At 42.4% G+C, this 23,608-nt stretch overlaps 1 protein-coding gene and 1 long non-coding RNA gene across 37 annotated transcripts in view; one reads left to right on the top strand and one right to left on the bottom strand.

The window, feature by feature from the left end:
• The window catches only part of ZNF143 (zinc finger protein 143), a 63,473-nt gene that overhangs the window by 6,334 nt on the left and 33,531 nt on the right, over nucleotides 1-23,608 (top strand). For 9 of the 36 annotated variants that reach the window (XR_013404034.1, XR_013404031.1, XR_013404032.1 and 6 more), the window contains exons 2-7: nucleotides 3,473-3,587; nucleotides 5,138-5,230; nucleotides 6,399-6,482; nucleotides 7,008-7,088; nucleotides 10,566-10,762; nucleotides 11,651-11,725. Coding sequence is in view for 30 of the 36 variants with exons in the window: in XM_077963459.1 (XP_077819585.1) it covers nucleotides 3,473-3,587; nucleotides 5,138-5,230; nucleotides 6,399-6,482; nucleotides 7,008-7,088; nucleotides 10,566-10,762; nucleotides 11,651-11,725 (645 nt within the window). In the remaining 6 variants the exon portion in view is untranslated. Of the gene's footprint in view, nucleotides 1-3,468; nucleotides 3,588-5,137; nucleotides 5,231-6,398; nucleotides 6,483-7,004; nucleotides 7,089-10,565; nucleotides 10,763-11,650; nucleotides 11,726-23,608 lie in introns of all 36 variants that reach the window. The other 27 variants (XM_077963458.1, XM_077963454.1, XM_077963439.1 and 24 more) reach the window with 8 other exon arrangements.
• On the bottom strand, nucleotides 14,869-18,116 carry LOC144334314 (uncharacterized). Its single transcript, XR_013404035.1, has 2 exons — nucleotides 16,586-18,116; nucleotides 14,869-15,104 (listed from the first exon to the last, which is right to left on the bottom strand). It is a non-coding gene; the product is annotated as an uncharacterized LOC144334314 (long non-coding RNA).

The following is a 23,608-nucleotide window of genomic DNA, read 5'->3' as shown; positions in this document are numbered from 1 at the left end:
GTTTACGAAGTTTAAGAGAAGTGTTTTTTGTTCTTTTGCACATCAGTGGTTCAGTTAAGATCAAACCATCACCAAACTGGGCATACCTGATGACTAGACCTAGATGTTCATTTCTAAATTCTTGTCTCTGCTCTCAGCTCTTTTCTGTCAGGTATTTTTAGCTTTAAGCCTAGCAGGCCCTATCTCTGTTGTCACTTCAAAGGTATCAGGCTGTACCTACCTGCCAGTCAGTTTCATATATTCAGTTTTGGAATAGTCCTGGAACTGCACAAAGCCTTCAAGTTTCAACATTTCACCCATCCAGTAGGATATTCTACTGCCCCAATTAAAATTGGCAGTATAAACTCTTTCCCCATACTTTAACCCTTAGCATCTTATGGAGTCTGTGAGAACTTTGTCTCATTTGCCAGCACATTCTAATTACTTTTTACTTCACTAAATGATGTTTATTTAATGGAACATGCTTAGACTCTGGCTATATTTAAATATAACTCAACACTGGGTGTGGCTTATTTCTATAATCCCAGCTACTCAGGAGGCTGAGGCAAGAGGATCACATGAGCCCAAGAATTTGAGGTTGCAGGGTCCTGCCACTGCAGTCCAGCGTGGGTGACAGTGAGACTCGACTCTCAAATATATATCATATATTTTCTGGGCGCAGTGGCTCACCCTTGTAATCCCAGTACTTTGGGAGGCTGAGGCATGCAGATCACTTGAGGTCAGAAGTTTGACACCAGCCTGGCCAATATGGTGAAACCCCACCTCTACTAAAAATACAAAAACGAGCCAGGTGTGGTGGCACACACCTGTAATCCTAGCTACTTGAGAGGCTGAGGCATGAGAATCGCTTGAACCTGGGAGGTGGAGGTTGCAGTGAGCTGAGATCACGCCATTGCGTTCTAGCTTCGGCTACAGTGAGACGCTGTCTCAAAAAAAAAAAAAAAAAGGTGGAGTAATGCAGTATTTGTCTTTTTGTGACTGAAAATTAGCCTATGCTAATTTTATACTCAGCAGGGGTCTTTTTCTTTTTTACCTCCCCCACGCCCCGAGACGGAGTTTCGCTCTTGTTGCCCAGCCTGGAGTGCAGTGTTGTGATCTCGGCTCACTGCAACCTCTGCCTTCCGGGTTCAGGCAGTTCTCCTGCCTCAGCCTCCCAAGTAGCTGGGATTACAGGCGTGCACTACCACGCCCGGCTAATTTTTGTATTTTTGATAGTGACGGGGTTTCACCTTGTTGATCAGGCTGGTATTGAACTCCTGACCTCAGGTGATCCATCCACCCTGGCCTCCCAAAGTGCTGGGATTACAGGTGCGAGCTGCTGCACGCAGCCCACGGGTCTTAACAGTAGGGTACTGGTGTTACTTTGAGTTTTCTCTGTCAGCCTTTGGAGGTGCCAAGGAAATGACGTTCCATCTTGTTCTATGAACAGTTATAAATTATGGATCCTTTTGTACCTAAAAGGTCACCCTTTAACTTTTTATTTTTTTTCTTAAAGTGTGCGTGCGACCACATCCAGCTAATTTTTTTGTATTTTTAGTAGAGACAGGGTTTCACCATGTTGGCCAGGCTAGTCTCAAACTCCTGACCTCAGGTGATCCATCTGCCTTGGCCTTTCAAAGTGCTGTGAATTCAGGTGTGAGCCACTGTGCCCAGCCTTGACTGACTTTTATCATAGCACTGATACCTTTTTGTGTATATGAACAGTAGTTCCCACTTTTGGTCTAATGAGGGTACAGTTCATAGTATTTCCAAGACAAATTTCTTCAAACAATCCTAAACGTAAAATGAATTACAAATTATTACTACTATCTGTGTATTGCTCTTTTATTTATTTATTTATTTATTTATTTATTTATTTACTTATTTATTTTTTGAGACGGAGTTTCACTCTTGTAGCCCAGACTGGAGTGCAATGGCACGATCTCAGCTCACTGCAACCTCCGCCTCCTGGGTTCAAACGATTCTCCTGCCTCAGCCTCCTGAGTAGCTTAAGATTACAGGCTTGCACCACCATGCTCAGCTAATGTTTTTTTGTAGTTTTAGTAGAGACAGGGTTTCACCATGTTGGCCAGGCTAGCCTCGAACTCCTGACCTCAGGCGATCCACCCACCTGGGCCTCCCAAAGTGCTGGGGTTACAGGCGTGAGCCACCGCGCCCATCCTGCTTTTTAAAATATTGGTGCTAAGTCAGATCTTTGGACCTGGAAAGGTCATCCTCAAGACATCTGGTTCAGTTCCCTGGCCCAAGGCAGCTAAATTATCCTAGCTACTGTTTGAGGTAAGCCAAGGTCCACAGAGGTAAGGAGACCTGGAGGTAGAAGGGAAGAAGGAGGTTGTGTTGGTGATTCGTAGAAGAGTTGCCCATTCATCCACTTATTCAATACCTATTGTACTTCTGCTATGGGCCAAGCACTTTTTAGGCACTAGAGTCAGCAGTGAGCAAACAAAAAAAAAAAATCTCTGTCCATTCTCATGGAAGGGGAAATAGATAAACTAAATAAGTAAATACATGTAATTTGTCAAATAATAAGGACTGTGCAGAAATATGGAGGGGAAAAAAAGGATGGGGTTTACCGTGATTGAGCAGTTGGGAGGTACAGTTTGAAATGGGATGGACAGAGAAGCTCTCATTCCATTTGAGCAAAGACTTGAAGAGGTGAGGGAATAAATACTGAAGATACTGGGGAAAATGTTTCAGGCAGAAGGAAACTCAAATGAACACGTCTTAAGGCAGCAGAACATCCAGTATGCTTGAGGAAAAGCAGGGATGCCACTGTAGCTGAAGTGGAGTGAATGAGATGGTGAGTAGTAGGAAATGAGGGGCAAGATCATTAGCCTCATTGGTCAGTGTAAGGATTTGGGGATTTTACTCTGATGAGGAGTCCTCGGAAGGTTTTGAGTAGAAGAGGGACATGAGCCCACTTTTCCCTTCAAAGGACACTGACTGCTGTGTCAAAAGAAGAGTGTAGGAGGCTAATGGAGAAGCAGGGAAATAAGTTAGGATGCTGTTACAGTAATGCAGATGAGAGACTGGTTGTGGCTTGGATCAGGGAAGTAATGGTGAAGGTTGTGAGAGGTAGCCAGATTCGGGGTAGATTTCTGAAGATTAAGTCAACAAAATATGCTGACACATTGTAAGTGGGAATCTTCAACAATGCTAAACCCAAAGGAGTCAAATTATGGGAATTTTAGGGATCATACAAAACTGATGGGTACAATTTGTCAGTGTGCTTCTAAGTTGCTGAGCACACTGATAAAAGATTGTGCCCATCAGTTTGAATTGTTGAATTATGAGATGCATGCCTTGGACTTCGGGCTAATACTCTTACCCTACATATTGAGTGAAATTTTATCTTATTTCCAACACCATTACATCCTCAGCAGTTTTTTGTGATTCACAAATATTCTTTGTAACTTTCATTTCATATGTATCATTCTTTGTTCCCAAGTGTCTTTATTTTTCTTCAAGGTAGAAGATGTTGTTAGCCCAAATAAATCGAGATTCTCAGGGAATGACAGAGTTTCCTGGAGGAGGGATGGAGGCTCAGCATGTTACCCTGTGCTTGACAGAGGCAGTCACAGTGGCAGGTGAGCAGTTGTGTTTGAAGGGATGAGTTTGAAAATATCATTTATCTTAGAAGAAAATGAAAATTTACAACTTCCTAGTTCCTGATTTAGCAGAAAACAATATATATAAACCTAGGTCTTTCTATGAGGGTTTTTTTTTTTTTTGAAACGGGACAGAGTTTTACTCTTGTTGCCCAGGCTGCAGTGCAATGGCGCAATGTCGGCTCACTGCAACCTTTGCCTCCCAAGTTCAAGCGACTCTCCTGCCTCAGCCTCCTGAGTAGCTGGGATTATAGGCACGCACCATTACGCCAGCTAATTTTTGTATTTTTAGTAGAGACAGGGTTTCACCACATTGGCCAGGCTGTTCTCAAACTCCTGACCTCAGGTAATCAACCTGCCTCGGCCTCCCAAAGTGCTGGGATTACAGGCATGAGCCACTGCGCCTGGCCTCTATGTGTATTTTTTACCTTGGTGTGGGTACAGTAGGGCACGTAATTTTTTTTTTCTTTTTCTTTTTTTTTTTTTTTGAGACAAGGTCTCGCTTTGTTGCCCAGGCTGGAGTGCAGTGGCACAATCTCGGCTCACTGCAACCTCTGCCTCCTGGGCTTAAGACATCCTGTCACCTCAGCCTCCCAAGTAGCTGAGACTACAGGCATGCACTAGCGTGCCCAGCTAATTATTTTATTTTTAGTAGAGACATGGTTTCACCATGTTGCCCAGGCTAGTCTCGAACTCCTGGACTCAAGCCATCCACCCACCTCAGCCTCCAAAAGTGCTGGGATTACAGGCATGAGCCTTTTGTTCGCAGCCTATTTTTTTGGTAAGTACTAAATCTCACTTTTTTTTTTTTTTTTTGAGGCGAAGTCTGGCTCTATCGCCCAGGCTGGAGTGCAGTGGCACAATCTCAGCTCACTGCAACATCTGCCTCCTGGGTTCAAGCAATTCTGCCTCAGCCTCCCAAGTAGCTGGGACTACAGGCGCGCACCACCGTGCCCGGCTAATTTTTTGTTTTTTTTTTTTTTTTTTTTTTTTTTTGAGACTGAGTCTGGCTCTGTCACCCAGGCTGGAGTGCAGTGGCCGGATCTCAGCTCACTGCAAGCTCCGCCTCCCGGGTTTACGCCATTCTCCTGCCTCAGCCTCCCGAGTAGCTGGGACCACAGGCGCCCGCCACTTCGCCCGGCTAGTTTTTTGTATTTTTTAGTAGAGATGGGGTTTCACCGTGTTAGCCAGGATGGTCTCGATCTCCTGACCTCGTGATCCGCCTGTCTCGGCCTCCCAAAGTGCTGGGATTACAGGCTTGAGCCACCGCGCCCGGCAATTTTTTGTATTTTATTAGAGACAGGGTTTCACCACATTGGCCAGGCTGGTCCCAAACTTCTGACCTTGTGATCCACCCATCTCTCCAAAGTGCTGTGATTACAGGCGTGAGCCACCACACCTGGCCACTAAATCTCATTTTGAGTCTGAGTTAAGCAATCTACCTTTTTTCTGATCTTTATTTTTTAAAAAAATTAGCGTGTCCATATGCTAGCTGTCTAAAGAAAATACTGATTTTTTTTTTGTAATAGATGGTGACAACTTAGAAAATATGGAAGGCGTAAGCTTGCAAGCAGTAACACTTGCAGATGGTTCTACTGCTTACATACAACACAATTCTAAAGGTATGTGCCTCACATATGGCTGATTGGTTAACACCAGTGATTTATGACCTGTGAGTTGGAGCACCTAGAAGCTATCCCACCTTTCCTATCTCTCCTAAAGATGTTGTATTGCACATGATAATTTTAAGTCATTTCAGTTTAATTCCTTTTTTTTTTTTTAAATATAATTTGGGGTCGTCCCTTGAGATACTTGGAAGATACCCTGGGATATCAAAATTAGTGGGGGAGAGGAGAGCAAGGAGTATGTCTGGACTATTTTCTAGTAAGACCTTTCTTGCTTCTTTACTTCAGGTCATTATTTCATATCTTTACCAAATATGTGTAAGAGTAAAGACATTTGGGGCTGGGCACGGTGGCTCATGCCTGTAATCCCAACACTTTGGGAGGCCGAGGCGGGCAGATCACCTGAGGTCGGAAGTTCGAGACCAGCCTGACCAACATGGAGAAACCCTGTCTCTACTAAAAATACAAAATTAGCTGGGCATGGTGGTGCATGCCTGTAATCCCAGCTACTCAGGAGGCTGAGGCAGGAGAGTCGCTTGAACCCAGGAGGCAGAGGTTGCAGTGAGCCGAGATCATACCATTGCACTCTGGCCTGGGCAACAAGAGCAAAACTCTGTCTCAAAAAAAAAAAGACATTTGGTCTTGCTTATCTAACATTGTCTCTGAATTAGTGTTTGCTTTGCTCCAGGAAACAGCCAAGTCCTCAAAAACTCTTTGTTTTTATGGAAACCTACTGAACACATGCATACATAAACAAGGGTCTTTTAGCCCTCAGGGATGAGAATGACAACTGACCTCACATACACTGACATATCTGTCTGTCTTCCCAGCTTCAGCTCCCCCCGGTCATGGTCACTGATTCTAAGTGACTCTGAAAATACCTGTATAGCAGTCGAACTCATGTAGCCTGCTGTGATGAGCCACTCTTCCTCTTGACCTCATCTAATTGAAAATTGCAGGGGAGGAAGGATGGCTGAGGGAGGATTTTCTGCTTTCTGTAGGATCACTGGATGTGTTATTGAATTGCCTCAGAACGTTGAGGGAAGAATCAAGATGAACACGAGCTTAAGTTGTGTATGTTTTTATAGTTGATATCATTTTGAAATTGTATAAAGTTTAAAATTTTTGTTTGTGCCAATTTATTGTCTTGAATCTTTTGTTCTAGATGGAAAACTCATAGATGGCCAGGTCATTCAGTTGGAAGATGGTTCTGCTGCCTATGTTCAACATGTACCCATACCTAAAAGTAGTAAGTATTTAAGATAACAGCACAGGAAACCATTTTAATTCTCAGCTTTTAGTATTTGCTGCCTGCAGCTCCCTCTTACTACCTAAACTTGGGCTCGATCTCAAGTCCTCTTTCTGTAAAGGGAGATTATAGATACCACAGAGTGGATCTTAACCAAGACTTTCTCTTAAAGATAATGGAAAAGAAGTTACTGGACTGCACTGTGGAGATTGAGTAACAGTCCTAAGTGAATGTTTCTGTTTTTTGAGTTGAATCGTACATGTCTCTCATTTTCTTCATTTTTCCCCTTCTTTCAACTCTCTTTAATACTGGTATATATTCCTAAAACCAATATTCTAATATCTTTTTACCTTTAAACACTGACTCAGAGAAGCTTTGCTGAACTTACTTAAATGTTCAAAGACTCATGAAGCAAATATAGATTGTTATAATGTGTTAATGGTTTATTGACTCTTGTTGCTAAGTGAGTTAATTGGAATGTGCTAGAAAACATGAGATCTAAATGTAAGCATTGTTCTTGAGCAGGGGACAGTTTGCGTCTAGAGGATGGTCAAGCAGTGCAGTTAGAAGATGGTACCACAGCATTTATTCACCACACCTCCAAAGGTAAAATAACTTTGAAAGTACGAATAAAATAAGGGAGAAGTGAGAGTGTAGGGGGAAAGAAGACCTGCGTTTAGCTTCTGAAGTGTTGTCATAGGAAAGAATTGTATTTCTTCATTAAAGTACAGGGTGGCATGATTTAAGGAAAAATTTTCCTACAATTTGAGATGTCTAGTGACAAGTTGGAACAGCAAACCAAATGATTGGTCCCTGGAATACTTAAAGTAGAGGCCACATTTTGTTTTTTTGGTTGGCTTTTTTTTTAAGAGACAAGGTCTCACTCTGTTGCCAGGCTGGAGTGTGGTGGCGCAAGCACAGCTCACTGCAGGCTCAAACTCCTAGGCTCAGGGATCCTCCCACCTCAGCCTCCTGAATAGCTGGGACTACAGGTGCACGCCGCCACTCCCGGCTAATTTTTTCATTTTTTGTAGAGATAGGGTCCTACTGTGTTGCCGGGCTAATCTCAAACTCCTGACCTCAAGCCAGCCTCCCAAAGTGCTGGGATTATAGGCGTTAGCTACTGCACTCAGCCTTAATTTCATATTTTAAATGCAGCCTTGGCTACTTTTTAAAAAGACTAAGAAATAAAATCACGATGTAACATTGAAATGGTTAACTTCATATTTTATTTATTTCTGTATTTTAGAGATAAGATCTTACTCTGTTAGGCTAGAGAGCAGTGGCACGATCATAGCTCACTACAGCCTTGAATTCCTGGGCTCAAGGGACTTTCCTGCCTCAGCCTCGTGAGCATCTAGGACTATACGTGTGTGTCACCACAGCCAGCTAATATTTTAATTTTTATTTTCTGATTAAATTTTTTTTGTTAAATATAGGGTCTTGCCCTCTGGCTTCAAGCTAGTCTTGAACTCCTGGCCTCAAGAAGTCCTCCTGCTCCGACTTCCCAAAGCACTGGGGTCATATACATGAACCACTTTGCCTAACCTGTTTCTTCCTCTTAAATAGAATTTTTTAGCTGGACACGGTAGTTCATGCCTGTAATCCTAGCACTTTGGGAGGCCGACGCAGGCGGATCACCTGAGGTCAGTGGTTCGAGACTAGCCTGGCCAACATGGCAAAACCCTGTCTCTACTAAAAATACAAAGATTAGCCGGGTGTGGTGGCGCATGCCTTTAATTCTGGCTACTCAGGAGGCTGTGGCAGGAGAATCGCTTGTACCCAGAAGGAGGTTGCAGTGTAGTCGAAATCGTGCCACTGCACTCCAGCCTGTGCAACAAAGTGAGACTCTGTCTCAAAAATTAAAAAAAAAAAAAATATATATATATATATATATATATATACACATATATATATATATACACACACACATATATATAAAATTTTAAAAGCAAGGTCCTTTGCCTACTGTGTTTAATTGAAACTAAGTATACAGTTTCAAAAATATTTGAAGCAAATACAACAAAACGTTAATGCTTATTACATTTGTTTAAGGAAGTTCAGAGTTTTGAGGTGGAATGTGTAGGAATGATGAGTACAGCTCTGCAGCCAGACTATGTAGATTCAAAACTACTGTTTTGTTTTTTTTTAGTTGTGTGACGTTAAGCAGATTACTTCTCTGTTCTTTAGTTTCATCATCTGTAAAATGAGGATTATAGTACGTGTCCATATCATATGTAGGGTTGTTGTGAGGGCAGAATGCACAAACATGTAAAGCACTTAGAACTGTGTTTGTCACATACTAAATGCTCAACAAATGTTACCTATTGTTACTACTTTAGAGAATATTTTATTTTATTTTATTTATTTATTTTTTTTGAGAGAGTCTCACTCTGTTGCCAGGCTGGAGTGCAGGGGCGCAATCTCGGCTCACTGCAACCTCCGCCTCCTGGTTTCAAGTGATTCTCTGGCCTCAGCCTCCCAAGTAGCTGAGATTACAGGCACCCGCCACTACGCCCGGCTAATTTTTGCATTTTAGTAGAGATGGGGTGTCACCATGTTGGTCAGGCTGGTCTCGAACTCCTGACCTCAGGTGATCCACCCACCTCAGCCTCCCAAAGTGCTGGGATTACAGGAGTGAGCCACTGCGCCCAGCTACAGAATATTTTATTACAGAATGACATAACACATTTTAGAAAGACTGTTTTGTTGTGAATCTAAAGGGAGGAATCTTTAAAAAAATTAAAACACTTAAATTTATAAATAAATTTAATTACAGTTGGAAAAATGTAAAGTCTACACCCCTTCCTTCCTTCCTTCCTTCCTTCCTTCCTTCCTTCCTTCCTTCCTTCCCTCCCTCCCTCCCTCCTTCCCTCCCTCCCTCCCTCCCTCCCTCCCTCCCTCCCTCCTTCCCTCTTTCCCTCCCTCCCTCCCTCCCTCCTTCCTTCCTCTCTTCTCTTTCTTTCTCTCTTTCGACAGAGTCTTGCTCTGTCATCAGGCTGGAGTGCAGTGGCACGATCTCGGCTCACTGCAACCTCCACTTCTCAGGTTCAAGTGATTCTCCTGCTTCAGCCTCCTGAGCAGCTGGGACTATAGGTGCGCGCCACCATGCCCAACTACTTTTTTTGTATTTTTAGTAGAGATGAGATTTCACCATGTTGGCCAGGATGGTCTCGATCTCTTTACTTTGTGATCTGCCCAGCTTGGCCTCCCAAAGTGCTAGGATCATAGGCGTGAGCCACTGCGCATGGGCACACTTTTTTCTTTATCAATAAGTTTTAGTCATAAGTTAATTGTAACTGGCTAGATTTATTATTTCACTCTCTCTCTATATATATATATCGATATAAAATCACAATTTCATATCGATACCATTATAGATATAGATATATCTTAGTGTGGACATTTAGAGGGTAAAAAGAAAAACACCGTGGAGGGACTGTGGAGTTATACTGACATGAGTTCAAATTCTGATTTCTCTACATATTGTTTTTGACTGTTAATTGTTAGTGTGGTTTTTTTTTGTTTGTTTTTTGAGAGGGACTCTCGCTCTGTTGCCCAGGCTGGAGTGCAGTGGCGTAATCTTGGCTCACTGCAACCTCTGCTTCCCAGGTTCAAGAGATTCTCCTGCCTTAGCCTCCCCAGGAGCTGGGAATACAGGCGTGTGCCACCATGCCCGGCTGATTTTTTTTCTATTTTTAGTAGAGCGGGTGTTTCACCGTGTTAGCCAGGATGGTCTCAATCTCCTGACCCTGTGATCTGCCCGTCTCGGCCTCTCAGAGTGCTGGGATTATAGGCTTGAGCCACTGCACCCGGCCTGTTAGTGTTTTTTAAATTTTCTGATTCCTAAGGAAAGTGATGTTACTTCTCCAAACCTGAGTTCCCATTTATACAATGAAGGCGGTAAATATACCTGCCTTGCAGAATTACTGTGAGGATTAAATGAAATAACACATATAAAGTACATGGTCCAGTACTCAGAGTAAACTACTCAATAAAAGCTCATTTCTCTCTTCCTTTCAATTTGTAAATATTTGTCAGATTTTACCTTTAATTTAATGCCATTCTCTTCCACTCTCTCAGATAGTTATGACCAGAGTGCATTACAGGCGGTTCAGCTGGAAGATGGCACCACAGCTTATATCCACCACGCAGTGCAAGTCCCGCAGTCTGACACCATCTTGGCAATTCAGGCTGATGGGACAGTGGCAGGTCTGCACACTGGGGATGCCACAATTGACCCCGACACCATCAGTGCTTTGGAACAGTATGCAGCAAAGGTACAGCATTTCACAATGTTAAGAATGTCCAATATATAACTTCTTTATTTTTCATGAAAAGAAAACAAAACAAAAAAGTACACCTCATCAAAAAAAACTGGCCAATTTTGGCCAGCCATGGCGTGATATCACACCTATAATCCTAGCAGTTTGGGATGCCAAGATGGGAGGATTGTTTGAGCACAGATCCCTGTCTCGAATTCAGAAATTAAAAAAAGAAAAAGACACTAGCAATTCAAAGTCAAAATCAGTCAGTATCGAAGAGATCAGCATTTATCTTAAGTGAAGTGTAGAAAGACTGGGAAAAAAAATAAGGGAATAGGGTAAAGGCTTATAGAAGAGAAATGAGTGGCAGGTAATTCACCAAAAGATATACAAGGATGAAGAGCTATAAAAGAAAGTATAAATGGAACTGCTTATGAATTAAGAAGTAGTAACTATAGATGAGGAAAAGTAAAGGAAAGTCTCAAGTTTTATATCAAAAGGGCTGATATTTTCCCCCTGCATTGAACATGTATCTCTCATATAACTTAAAAGGTTTTGTTTTTTTTTTTTCACTTTTATTAGGGAAATTTTCTTTTTTTCCTTTACAAACAAAATAAATAGAGACAGAGTCTTGCTCTTTTGCCCAGGCTGGTTTTGAACTCCTGGGCTCAAATTATCCTCTTGCCTCAGCCTCCCAAAGTGCTGGGATTACTGGCGTGAGCCACCATGCCCAACCTATTATGGAAATTTTCAAATATACACAAAAATAAATGATAACGAAGCACCATGTACTTTTTTTTTTCTTTTGTTGTTTTTGCAAGCTTCTCCCTGAACCATGTACTTAACCAGGCTAAACCATTATCAAAATGGAAAATGTTTTAAAGCTTTATTTTATTCCTATAGGTGTCCATTGATGGAAGTGAAAGTGTAACAGGTACTGGAATGATTGGAGAAAATGAGCAAGAGAAAAAAATGCAGGTATGTAAAACTACTTTTTAATATAAAAATCTATCTTAGCATTTCTGTGCCCTTCTGTGGATGAAAGTAAGAATAGGTAACTCACTACCTCTCTAGGAAAATCTCACCAATTCAGAAAAACAATGTATGTATTAGGCAGCAGCTTTCTCAAACTGCCTGAGGTCCCAGTGTTCATTGGTGGATGCAAAATGACACTAAAGAAATGGAAATATCACAGAAATCCAGTTGAAACTTGTGTGCTGAATTCTAAGGCAGTTTTCTGGACAAGGCAGTTGTGGAGACGAGGTGATTTCCTGACTGCCCCCACCCATGGCATGGCAATTTGTGGATACTTTTTCTGGGACTCCATCATGATTCTTTCTAAATAATCTTCACTGCTTTGCTTTTTGTATTTTTAAATTTCTTCTCCTTCCAACTGATTCCCTCCATATTTTCCTTTTCAACTTCTGAAGGGGGAGTCCAGCCTAGCTAATCTTGGACAAAGCTGTTTATACTTTTTCTACCAGACTGCTTCCTGGTCTGCAGGTGGCCTATGGGCTGGTTTCCCATGGTTCAAATGTTCACCCTGGGTCCAGTCATTGGCTGCCCCTTACCTAATTAACAGCCTAGAGCACCAGTGCTTCTCCAAGTTTTGTAGTATGTACAAAGTAGTCACAGGTACATTCTTGGGTATCTCCTACAATCAAAAACTCAAAACTTATGTTATTCAAGAATTGTTTTTGTGTTTGCGGGGGATGTTTGTGTGGAGGGTATGCTTGGAGCTTATACAATCATTGTAGGACATTCCTGCTTTAATGCTGCTCTTTATTTTCTCACCAATTAGCTCTAATATTTTGTTGACTGTTCCTTTATAGTAGTTTTTTTTTTTTTTCATTCTTCAGAGTTTTATTATATTTAACTCCTTAAATTGCTACTCAGGGTCACATTTATAACCTTGAGCATTAACATGACCACTTATGACATTGAGTGATACTGTTAGGGGTTGTCAAGAAGATTTTACATTTATGCTAATAGTAAGTGATAAAATAACAGGAATCACTGAAATCACTTGTAGAAATATGCTTCTGGCCAGGCATGGTGGCTCATGCCTGTAATCCCAGCACTTTGGGAAGGCTGAGGTATATGGATGAGTTGAGGTCGGGAGTTCGAGACCAACTTGGCCAACATGGTGAAACCCTGCCTCTACTAAAAATACAAAAAATTAGCCAGGCATGGTGGCTAGTGCCTATAATCCAAGCTACTCAGGAGTCTGAGGCAGGAGAATCGCTTGAACCCAGGAGGCGGAGGTTGCAGTAAGCCCAGATCGCACTATTGCACTCCAGCCTGGGCAGCAAGAACGAAACTGTCTCAAAAAAAAAAAAAAAAAAAAGAAATATGATGCTTCTACACATTGCTGAATAGCCAGTATTTCTGTTTACCAGCTGAAGTGATGCCACAAAGTGGCAATAGTATAAATACAGTTTTCAGTTCACTAAGCCCATCAGCTTTGATGCTGTGTGATTCTTAGCAAAATTTTCAGGTCTCAATTCATATTCATATTTTGTGAATGAAATGAGACTTTAAGGTGGGTGTGGTGGCTCACACCTGTAATCTGAATACTTTGAGAGGCTGAGGTGGGAAGATTGCTTGAACCCAGAAGTTTGAGACCAGCCTGGGCAACAAAGTGAGACTCCGTCTGTACAAAAAATTTAAAAATTAGCAAGACATGGTGGCACACATTTGTAGTCACAACTATTTGGGAGGCTAGGGCAGGAGGATCGCTTGAGCCCGTGGTTTGAAGTTATAGTGAGCTGATTGTGCCACTGCACTCCAGCCTGGGCAACAGAGCAAGACCCTGTTCTCCCCCACCCCCCAAAAAATGAGACTTCAATATTTTTTGTACAGTTCTATGTCAAATCCACCTAAGTCAACCTCTATTAAGATGCAAACACAGGGCTGGGCACGGTGGCTCAAGCCTGTAATCCCAGCACTTTGGGAGGCCGAGGCGGGCGGATCACGAGGTCAGGAGATCGAGACCATCCTGGCTAACACGGTGAAACCCCGTCTCTACTAAATACAAAAAACTAGCCGGGCGAGGTGGCGGGTGCCTGTAGTCCCAGCTACTCGGGAGGCTGAGGCAGGAGAATGGCGTAGACCCGGGAGGCGGAGCTTGCAGTGAGCTGAGGTCTGGCCACTGCACTCCAGCCTGGGCAGCAGAGCGAGACTCTGTCTCAAAAAAAAAAAAAAAAAAGATGCAAACACAGGGTAAATATATGCGGGAGTTATAGGTCAGTGGCTTGGAGTATTGGAGTGGCCCAATAAGTTATCTGTCTTACTGGTGACTGACAGACAACTACATTTTAAAAAAATAGAATATTTTAAAGAAAAGGCTGGGTGCAGTGACTCACGCCTGTAATCCTAGCACTTTGGGAGTCCAAGGCGGGTGGATCACCTGAGGTCAGGGGTCTGAGACCAGCCTGGCCAACATGGCGAAACCCCATCTCTACTAAAAATACAAAAATTAGTTGGGTGTGGTGGTGTGTGCCTATAATCCCAGCTACTCGGGAAGCTGAGGCAGGAGAATCGCTTCAACCTAGGAAGTGGGGGTTGCACTGAGCCAAGATTGCACCGCTGCACCCCAGCCTGGGCAACAGAGCGAGACTGTCTGAAAAAAAAAAAAAATTTCTGAACTCAGAAACGTAACTAGGAATTCAGAACTGCTGAGGCAAAATGTCATAAAAAGCCCCATTACTCTTTATCTGTAGACATATTACCATTTGGTATGGGTACCAGTAGACAAATAGAAGACTGTTGAATAGGATTCTTTTTTTTTTTTTTACTGTAGCTCTTTCTCCTTTGCCTTTTATACCTCTTCCTTACAGACTAGATCTGCAATGTCCAGTACGGTTGCCACTAGCCATATGTGGCACTTGAAATGTGACTAGTCCAAATTGAGATGTGCTGTAAGTAGATTTTGGAGACGTAGTACGATAAAAAGAATGTAAAATATCAATAATTTCTTATATGGATAACATCGAAATGATAATTTGGACTTACTGGGTTAAACAAAATAATTACTATTAATTTCACCTGTTTCTTTTAATTTTTTTCAGTTGGTTACTAGAAATATTTTATTTTATTATTTTATTATATTGATTTATGTATTTTGAGATGGAGTCTTACTCTCTTGCCCAGGGTGGAGTGCAGTGGTGTGATCTTGGCTCATTGCAACCTCCACCTCCCAGGTTCAGATGTTTCTTCTGCCTCAGCCTCCCGAGTAGCTGGGATTACAGGCATGCACCACCACACCCAGCTAATTTTTGTATTTTTTAATAGAGACGGGGTTTCCTCCTGTTGACCAGTCTGGTCTTGAACTCCTTACCTCCAGCAATCAACCCACCTCAGCCTTCCAAAATGCTGGGATTACAGGTTTGAGCCAACATGCCTGGTATTTTTTTTTTTTTGACACAGAGTCTTGCTCTGTCAGACTGGAGTGCAGTGGCGCAATCTTAGCTCACTGCAACCTCCGTTCAAGCCTGCTCAGTTCAAGCAGTTCTCCTGCCTCAGCCTCCCGAGTAGCTGGGACTACAGGCATGCACCACCATGCCTGGCTAATTTTTTGTATATTTAGTAGAGATGGGGTTTCACCATGCTGGCCAGGCTGGTCTCGAACTCCTGACCTTGTGATCTGCCCATTCGGCCTCCCAAAGTGCTGGGACCACAGGCGTGAGCCACCACGCCTGACCCCTATTTTATTTATTTTTTTATTTTTTGAGACTGAGTCTTGCTCTGTCGCTCAGGCTGGAGTGTAGTAGTGCAGTGTTGGCTCAAGTGAGCCTCCTGCCTTGACGTCCCAAAGTCCTGGGATTATAGGTGTGAACCAATTTATGTGGCCAGGGTTTTTTTTTTTTTTTTTGAGATGGCGTCTCACTCTGTCACCAGGCTGGAGTGCAGTGGCGTGATCTCAGCTCTCTGCAACCTCCGCCTCCCGGGTTCAAACAGTTTTCCTGCCTCAACCTCCTAAGTAGCTGGGACTACAGGCACATGCCACCACACATAGCTAATATTTGTATTTTCAGTAGATACAGGGTTTCACCATGTTGGCCAGGATGGTCTCGATCTCTTGACCTCGTGATCCGGCCGCGTCAGCCTCCCAAAGTGCTGGGATTACAGGCGTGAGCCACCGTGCCTGGCTCAGAAAATTTTTAATTACATATGTGACTTGCACTTGTGACTCATTATATTTCTCTTCATTAGTGCTGGATTGGAAGTTCATGACTTCACCATTCTCTAAAACAATTAATTACCATATTTAAGGTTGAGAACCTAGTACTTTGGTTTTTTGTGGTTTTTGTTTTTTGAGACAGGGTCTTGCTTTGTTGCCCAGGCTGGAGTGCAGTGGCCTGATCTCAGCTCATTGCAACCTCTGCCTCCTGGGTTTAACCGATTCTCCTGCCTCAGCCTCCTGAGTAGCTGGGATCACAGGCACATGCCACCATGCCCGGCTAATTTTTTATATTTTTGTTAAAGAAATATAAAAAAATTTTTTTTTGTATTTCACCATGTTGGCCAGGCTGATCACAAACTCCTGACCTCAAGTGATCCACCTGCCTCTGCCTCCCAAAGTGCTGGGATTACAGGCGTGAGTCACCATGGCCAGCCTAAACCCTGCTTTTCTAAGTCTCTATCTTTCCACCTCTAAAAGAAAGCTATTAATTAGATCGATGACTGTCTTGGGGGCAAGGTTTTTTTTTTTTTTTTTTTTTTTTTTTTGAGATGGAATCTCACTCTGTTGCCCAGGCTGGAGTGCAACGGCCTGATCTCGGCTCACTGTAGCCTCTGCCTCCTGGTTGAACTCCTGACCTCCAGTGATCTGCCCACCTCAGCCTCCCAAAGCACTAGGATTACAGGCATGAGCCACCACACCTGGCCAAAGATTTTTTAAGATAATATTTGTAGTAGTTTTTTTTTAATTCAGAGAAAGTACAAAGAAGAAAACCCAAAATGACCCATAATCTTACTCTACACATATCTATTTTACATATTTTTAAAGATAAAAGTAATCATGTTTATGTTTAGAAAATCCAAATAGTATAGATTAGTAAAAAATAAAAAGTGAGAGATTTACTACCTGATGATAATTATTGTTAGAAATCGACTGTTTTTGTTTTCTCTCTCTCTCTCCTTTTTTTTTTTTATGAGAAGAGTCTCGCTCTATCACCCAGGCTGGAGTAGAGTGGCACAATCTCGGCTCACTGCAACCTCTGCCTCCTGGGTTCAAGTGATTCTCATGCCTGAGCTTCCCAAGTAGCAGGAATTACAGGCTCACACCACCATGCCCAGCTAATTTTTGTATTTTTAGTAGAAACAAGGTTTTGCCATGTTGGCCAGGCTGGTCTGAACTCCTACCCTCACGTGATCCATCTGGCTTGGCCTCCCAAGGATTATAGGCAGGAGCCACCGTGCCCCGCCTTGTTTTTGTTTTTTAATCTTCCTGGCAGTGCTGATGTGTCTCATGGTTCCTTAGAAGTTCCTCTGGTGCCACACTTCTAGGATTGTTTCCTTTCTTCAAAGAGAACACGTTTTTTAAAATTCAAATTGTTTTTATTTTATCCTCCCCCAAGAATATAGATTATTTACATCATACAAATTAACAAATACCAGATTGTAAGTTATATCTCCCATGTGCATTAGGCCATTACAGTAAATGGGATTATAACTACTAAACCAGACAATATAATGCAATATTTATCCTCAGCCCTACTGAGTCTCTCACTCTATGATTACAGAAGCTCTGCTAGTTAGGTGCCACTAGACTACAGCATCCTGAAACCTGGTAGGTTAATAGCTTGAGCTCTAGAGCCAAACTCCTTCAGATCTCACTTCCTAGATTTTGGCCATGGGCAAGTTACATTACTTAACCCCTCTGAGTCTCATTTTTTTCTATTTGTAAATCATAGATAATATTGAATTCATTGGGTAGCCAGGGGGGCATACATTAGACAGTATGTGTAAAGCAGCCACCACAGTGCATAACATAAATGCAACTGCTCAGTAAATGCCAGTTAGCCTCTTTATTTTTGAGGTCACTTTGGAATTTAATCTTAGCTCCAGTCATGTATCTACCTCTGGAATTTGCACCTCTTTAGAATATAGTGGTCCTAGGTGCTAGTATAACTATCACCTCCTAGATTGTTTAAGCCTAAAAGGACTTAGGTTATCTGTCTAGTATGAGCTTTTCAAGCCCTGTTTTTTGAGGTTTCAGTAGTCCTGTCAGGGACTCGCAGATCTCTGATCTACCCTCATCTGCCAAGGCCAGCAGCTCCAGTTCCTTTGTCTGTTTTACACAGTAGAATGCTGTGTAAGATTTTATCTGCCAAAGGTGTTTGACTCCTTCAAAAAAGAAAAAACATTACTGACTTAGAACATTATGTGTGTGATTTTGTTTTTGTTTTTTTTTTTGAGACAGTCTCATCTGTCACCCAGGCTGGAGTGCAGTTGCACAATCTCGGCTCACTGCAGCCTTTGCCTCCTGGGTTCAAGCAATTCTCCTGCCTCAGCCTCCTGAGTAGCTGGGACTACAGGCACCCGCCTCCGCGCCTGGCTAATTTTTTGTATTTTTAGTAGAGACAGGGTTTCACTGTGTTAGCCAGGATGGTCTTGTGATCTGCCTGCCTCAGCCTCCCAAAGTTCTGGGATTACAGGTATGAGCCACTGCACTCGGCGTTTTTTTTTTTTTTTTTTTGAGATGGAATTTCACTCTTGTCACCTAGGCCGGAGTGCAATGACGCAATCTTGGCTCACTGCAACCTCCGACTCCCAAGTTCAAGCAATTCTCCTGCCTTAGCCTCCCGAGTAGCTGGGATTACAGGTGCCCGCCACCACGCCCGGCTAATTTTTGTATTTTTAGTAGAGATGGGATTTCACCATGTTGGCCAGGTTGGTCTCGAACTCCTGACCTCAGGTGATCTGCCTGCCTCGGCCTCCCAAAGTGCTGAGATTACAGGCTTGAGCCACCACACCTGGCCACAATATGTTCTTTATAGACAGGCAGATACGCCCTATGTATCTTGCACAATATTACACATGATGAATTTATGGCAGAGCTAAGGTTATGTCTTAATTCTCAGAACATACATTAAATACCAGTTAAGTCATTTTCTATACATGGTTCTTGGAAGCTGATTAATATTTCATTGGTGTTAGCTTCAAAATTGCCCTTGAGAGTTTTCCCTTGTGATGATATTTCAGATTGCTGTTTCTTTGACAGAGACTGCACATATCTCATGCTACATAACCCTGAAGTACCTATTATAGTTTTGGTCTTTTAATTGAGCTTTTGAGTTATGGATTCTGTCCATTTTTGCCCCTAAAACATCTGTAGAATCAGCTATTGCTTTCTATTCCACAGTCATTATCCTAGGTTTGTTTTTATCACTTCTTTCCTGCATATTTATGATTATACAAACTTCTTTTGGTTTCCCTAGCTTATTTGTCTTTTCAGTCTGTTCCCCGCCATTACTGTAGTTCTCTTTCTAAAATGCAGATAGCCAGGCATGGTGGCATGCGCCTGTAGTCCCAGCTGTTCGGGAGGCTGAGACACAAGAATTGCTTCAACCTGTGAGGCGGAGGTTGCAGTGACCTGAGATTGCACCACTGCACTCCAGTGTGGGCAACAGAACGAGACCCTGTCTCAAAAATAATAATAATAATAATAATTAATTAATTAATTAAAACACAGAGCTGATCTTGGCTTGTCCCTTACTTAAAAATTTTTAACACCTTCCTTTGGCTTTCATTGTCTAGGCTTACTGTTTGGGGTAGCATCTATTGCTTTTCACTAACTTGGTCCTAAACTTTCATTTTCATGAAACTCATTCTATTATGTAAGCATAATACTCTCATGTTGTTTCCACTTCTTCTAGATATACTGTAAACCTTTGATCATACTGTTCCTTCTGCCTGGACAGCACTCCCCAGTCGTCTTCTTCAGCCTTCAAATTTCACCCCTAGACAGCTTGCCCTAACCTACATCTCCCTACTTTTGCATTTTGCCCTGTTAGATCTTTTCATAGACTCCTGTGATAGCAATTATTATGTTCCATTATAATCCTTCATTAATAGCACAGTTTTACTAGCTAGACTGAGAGCCCTACAAAGGCAGGAACAGTATTTTATTTATCATTTTAAGAAGTAGGTATTTAGCCAATCATTTATTAAACATTTATTATTTTATAATGTTGTGATAGGAAGTGGTAGGGAGTTGTGATGGAGGGATAGGTATAAAGGGTAGTTTATTGGAAATAGAATAAGGTATAGATACAAAGCGGGTTCCAAATAGAAAAAAAACATTTATTTGGGAATTGAGAAGGTAAATGTTAGCCTAGATTGGAGATAAAGAGCTTTGCAAGGAAACATTTCCAATAAAAAGAGAGGGAATCCTGTCACACCCAAATACTCTATGCATTGAGATAAAAGCCAGAATGACTTTTTGACTGTGTCTTCCTGGCCTTTTATTTTTCCAACTACTGTATACTGTAGGTCATTGCTATTTTTGTAGTTTTCTTTCCAGAGGTTCCTTTTGTTAGTTGGGTGTTTGTACAGGTATTCATCCTACTGCACTTCGTGAGAATGCCTTTAAGAGAGGTCTGTTTTGGGTAATTAGATAGTAGTGGAAATAATTCTGTTGGACACTGCCCTTACTAATAATTCTCATAGCATGCCAAATGCTAGTGACTTCAGCTGGCTTACAAATACGAAACCTTGCTGTTATCACCCATGTCCCCACCCCATAGGCACACATTCAGAAACCTCAGTAGTTCTCCCTAAACTGAATTTTCTGACCCTTATTTTACTACTGTAAGTTCTTAAAGTCTCCACTATAGACATTAAGAATAGGAGCAAAAACAAGTACATTTTTGGAAAAAATTTCCAGTACTCATCATTGGTTAGGAATTCAACATTGTTTCCTTGGCTTAACTAAATTAGATGCCAAATTCCTGGTATGTGTTTCATACCAGAAATGAAGCTCCTAATAAATTGTCTTAGGAGGAAGCAATAGAAGAACAGAAAAGATTCAGATATGAGTCTTTCAGGGATTATTTGCTGCTGCTACCTAGTCTGAAAGTGTGAGCAGCTGGGCTTAGTTTGACAGATGTGGAAAGGTGGTAAGCACTTTCATTTCATAGTGCTCTTAGAGAGGAGGGGAAGAGAACAGGAAGAAGAGTCCTTTTCTCTTAATTTGGAGTCTTTCGTCAGTTGAAATCTGCCTTTACAAATCATATAAAGCCTGATGTCAATTCTACTAAAATAAAGCTCTACACTTATATGTGTATTTAAAAAACACTGGGCTGGGCATGTGGCCCACATCTGTAATCCAAACACTTTGGGAGGCTGAGGCAGGAGGATTGCTTGAGGCCAGAAGTTCAAGACCAGCCTAGACAACATGACAAGACTCCCTCTGTACAATTTTTTTTTTTTTTTGAAAACAAACTGAGCGTGGTGGTACACACCTGTTGTCCTAACTACATGGGAGGCTAGGCAAGAGGATCACTTGAGCCCAGGAGTTGGAGGGTGCAGTGAGCTGTGATTGTGCCACTGTACTCTAGCCTGAGCGACAGAGTGAGACCCCATCTCTAAAATAAATAAATAAAAAATACTGAATGGAAATAGACCAAGAAGTTGACAATGGTTTTCCCTGGATGGTGGAATTATAACATGCTTGAGCTTTTTTTTTTCTTTTTTCTTTTTTTTTTTTTTTTTTGAGACAGGGTCTCATTTATTATCCAGGCTGGAGGGCAGTGGAACAATCTTGGCTCACTGTAGCCTCAACCTCCTGGGTTCAAGTAATTCTCCTGCCTCAGCTCCTCAAGTAGCTGGGATGACAGGCACACACCACTATGCCCAGCTAATTTTTGTATTTTTTTGTAGAAATGGGGTTTTGCCATGTTGCCCAGACTGGTCTCCAACTCCTGGGCTCAAGTGATCCATCTGCCTCAATCTCTCAAAAGTGCTGGGATTACAGATGTGAGCTACCGTGCCTGGTTGAACTTTTTGTTCTTCACTATGGTATCCAGATTCCTCCAGAGTATATGTGTTGCTGTTACAATACATGAAAAAAATTATAATGAAGTTATTAAAATAATAGCTAATTTTTAAAGGGTTCATAGAGGCTCTTCTGTTTTCATGAGATGTAAACAGAAACTGATTTTTTTGAGACAGGATCTCATTCTGACGCCCAAGCTGGAGTGCAGTGGGGCGATCATAGCTTACTGCAGCCTTGATCTCCCAAGGCTCAGGTGATCCTCCCACCTCAGCCTCCCATGTAGCTGGGACCACAGGTACACACCACCACACCCAGCTAGTTTTTTATCTTTTGCAGAGATGGGGGTTCCCCCATGTTTCCCATGCCGGTCTCAAACTCCTTGGTTCAAACGATCCTCCCACCTTGGCCTCCTAAAGTGTTGGAATTATAGGCATGAACCACTGCATTTGGCCTAAGAAACTTTTTTGTTCTAATAATATTTGATTTCCATTTCTTATAGTTTTATTAAGATATATTTCACATACTAGCTGGGCAAAGTGTTACATGCCTGTAGTTCCAGCTATTCAGGAAGCTGAGACAGGAGGATTCCTTGAACCCAAGAACTTGAGTCTAGTGTGGACAACATAGCAAGACTCCAATTTCTTAAAACAAGAAAAAGATATATTTTACATACTTTTTTTTTTTTTAAATTTTTGAGACAGGGTCTCGCTTTGTCACTGTAATTTTATCTATTTTATTTCTGTTACTTTTTTGTTTATTAAGACAGGTGTCAGCTGGGCATGGTGGCTCACACCCCTAATCCCAGCACTTTGGGAGGCCAAGGCAGGCAGATTACAAAGTCAGGAGATCGAGACCATCCTGGCTAACACGGTGAAACCCCGTCTCTACTAAAAATACAAAAAAAATTAGCTGGGCATGGTGGCGGGTGCCTGTAGTCCCAGCTACTTGGGAGGCTAAGGCAGGAGAATGACATGAACCCGGGAGGTGGAGCTTGCAGTGAGCCGAGATTGTGCCACTACACTCCAGCCTGGGTGACAGAGCGAGACTCCGTCTCAAAAAAAAGAAAGACAGGTGTCTTACTCTGTCACCCAGGATGGAGTGCAGTGGCACAAACACAGCTTGCTGCAGCCTAACCTCCTGGACTTGAACAATCCTCTCACCTCAGTCCTGAGTAGCTGGAGTTATAGGCAGGTGCCACCATGCACAGCTGATGTTTTTGCATTTTTTGTAGAAATGGGGTTTCACCATTTGCCCAGGATAGTCTCGAGCTCCTGATCTCAAATGATCTGCCTTTCTTGGCCTCCAAAAGTGCTGGGATTATAGGCTTGAGCCACTGTGCCCAGCCTACATACTATTTATTTATTGATTCATTTAGTTTTGTTTGTTTGAGATGGAGTTTTGCTCTTATTGCCCAGGCTGGAGTGCAATAGCATGATCTTAGCTCAGTGCAACCTCTACCTCCTGGGTTCAAGTGATTCTCCTGCCTCAGCCTTCCAAGTGGCTGAGATTATAGGCATTCGCCACCACACCTAGCTAATTTTTTTTTTTTTTTTTTTTGAGACGGAGTCTCGCTCTGTCTCCCAGGCTGGAGTGCGGTGGCGCGATCTCCACTCACTGCAAGCTCCGCCTCCCGGGTTCATGCCATTCTCCTGCCTCAGCCTCCCTGTGGCTGGGACTACAGGCGCCCACCACCACGCCCGGCTAATTTTTGTATTTTTAGTAGAGACGGGGTTTCACCGTGTTAGTCAGGATGGTCTCGATCTCCTGACCTCGTGATCCGCCCATCTCGGCCTCCCAAAGTGCTGGGATTACAGGCTTGAGCCACCGCGCCCGGCCTTTTTTTTTTTTTTTTTGAGACG

This window comes from Macaca mulatta, chromosome 14 (genome assembly GCF_049350105.2).
Source record: "Macaca mulatta isolate MMU2019108-1 chromosome 14, T2T-MMU8v2.0, whole genome shotgun sequence".
Lineage (NCBI taxonomy): Eukaryota > Metazoa > Chordata > Mammalia > Primates > Cercopithecidae > Macaca > Macaca mulatta.
The sequence above is the reverse complement of the archived record's forward strand: the minus strand, read 5'-3'. Positions and strand labels throughout refer to the sequence as shown.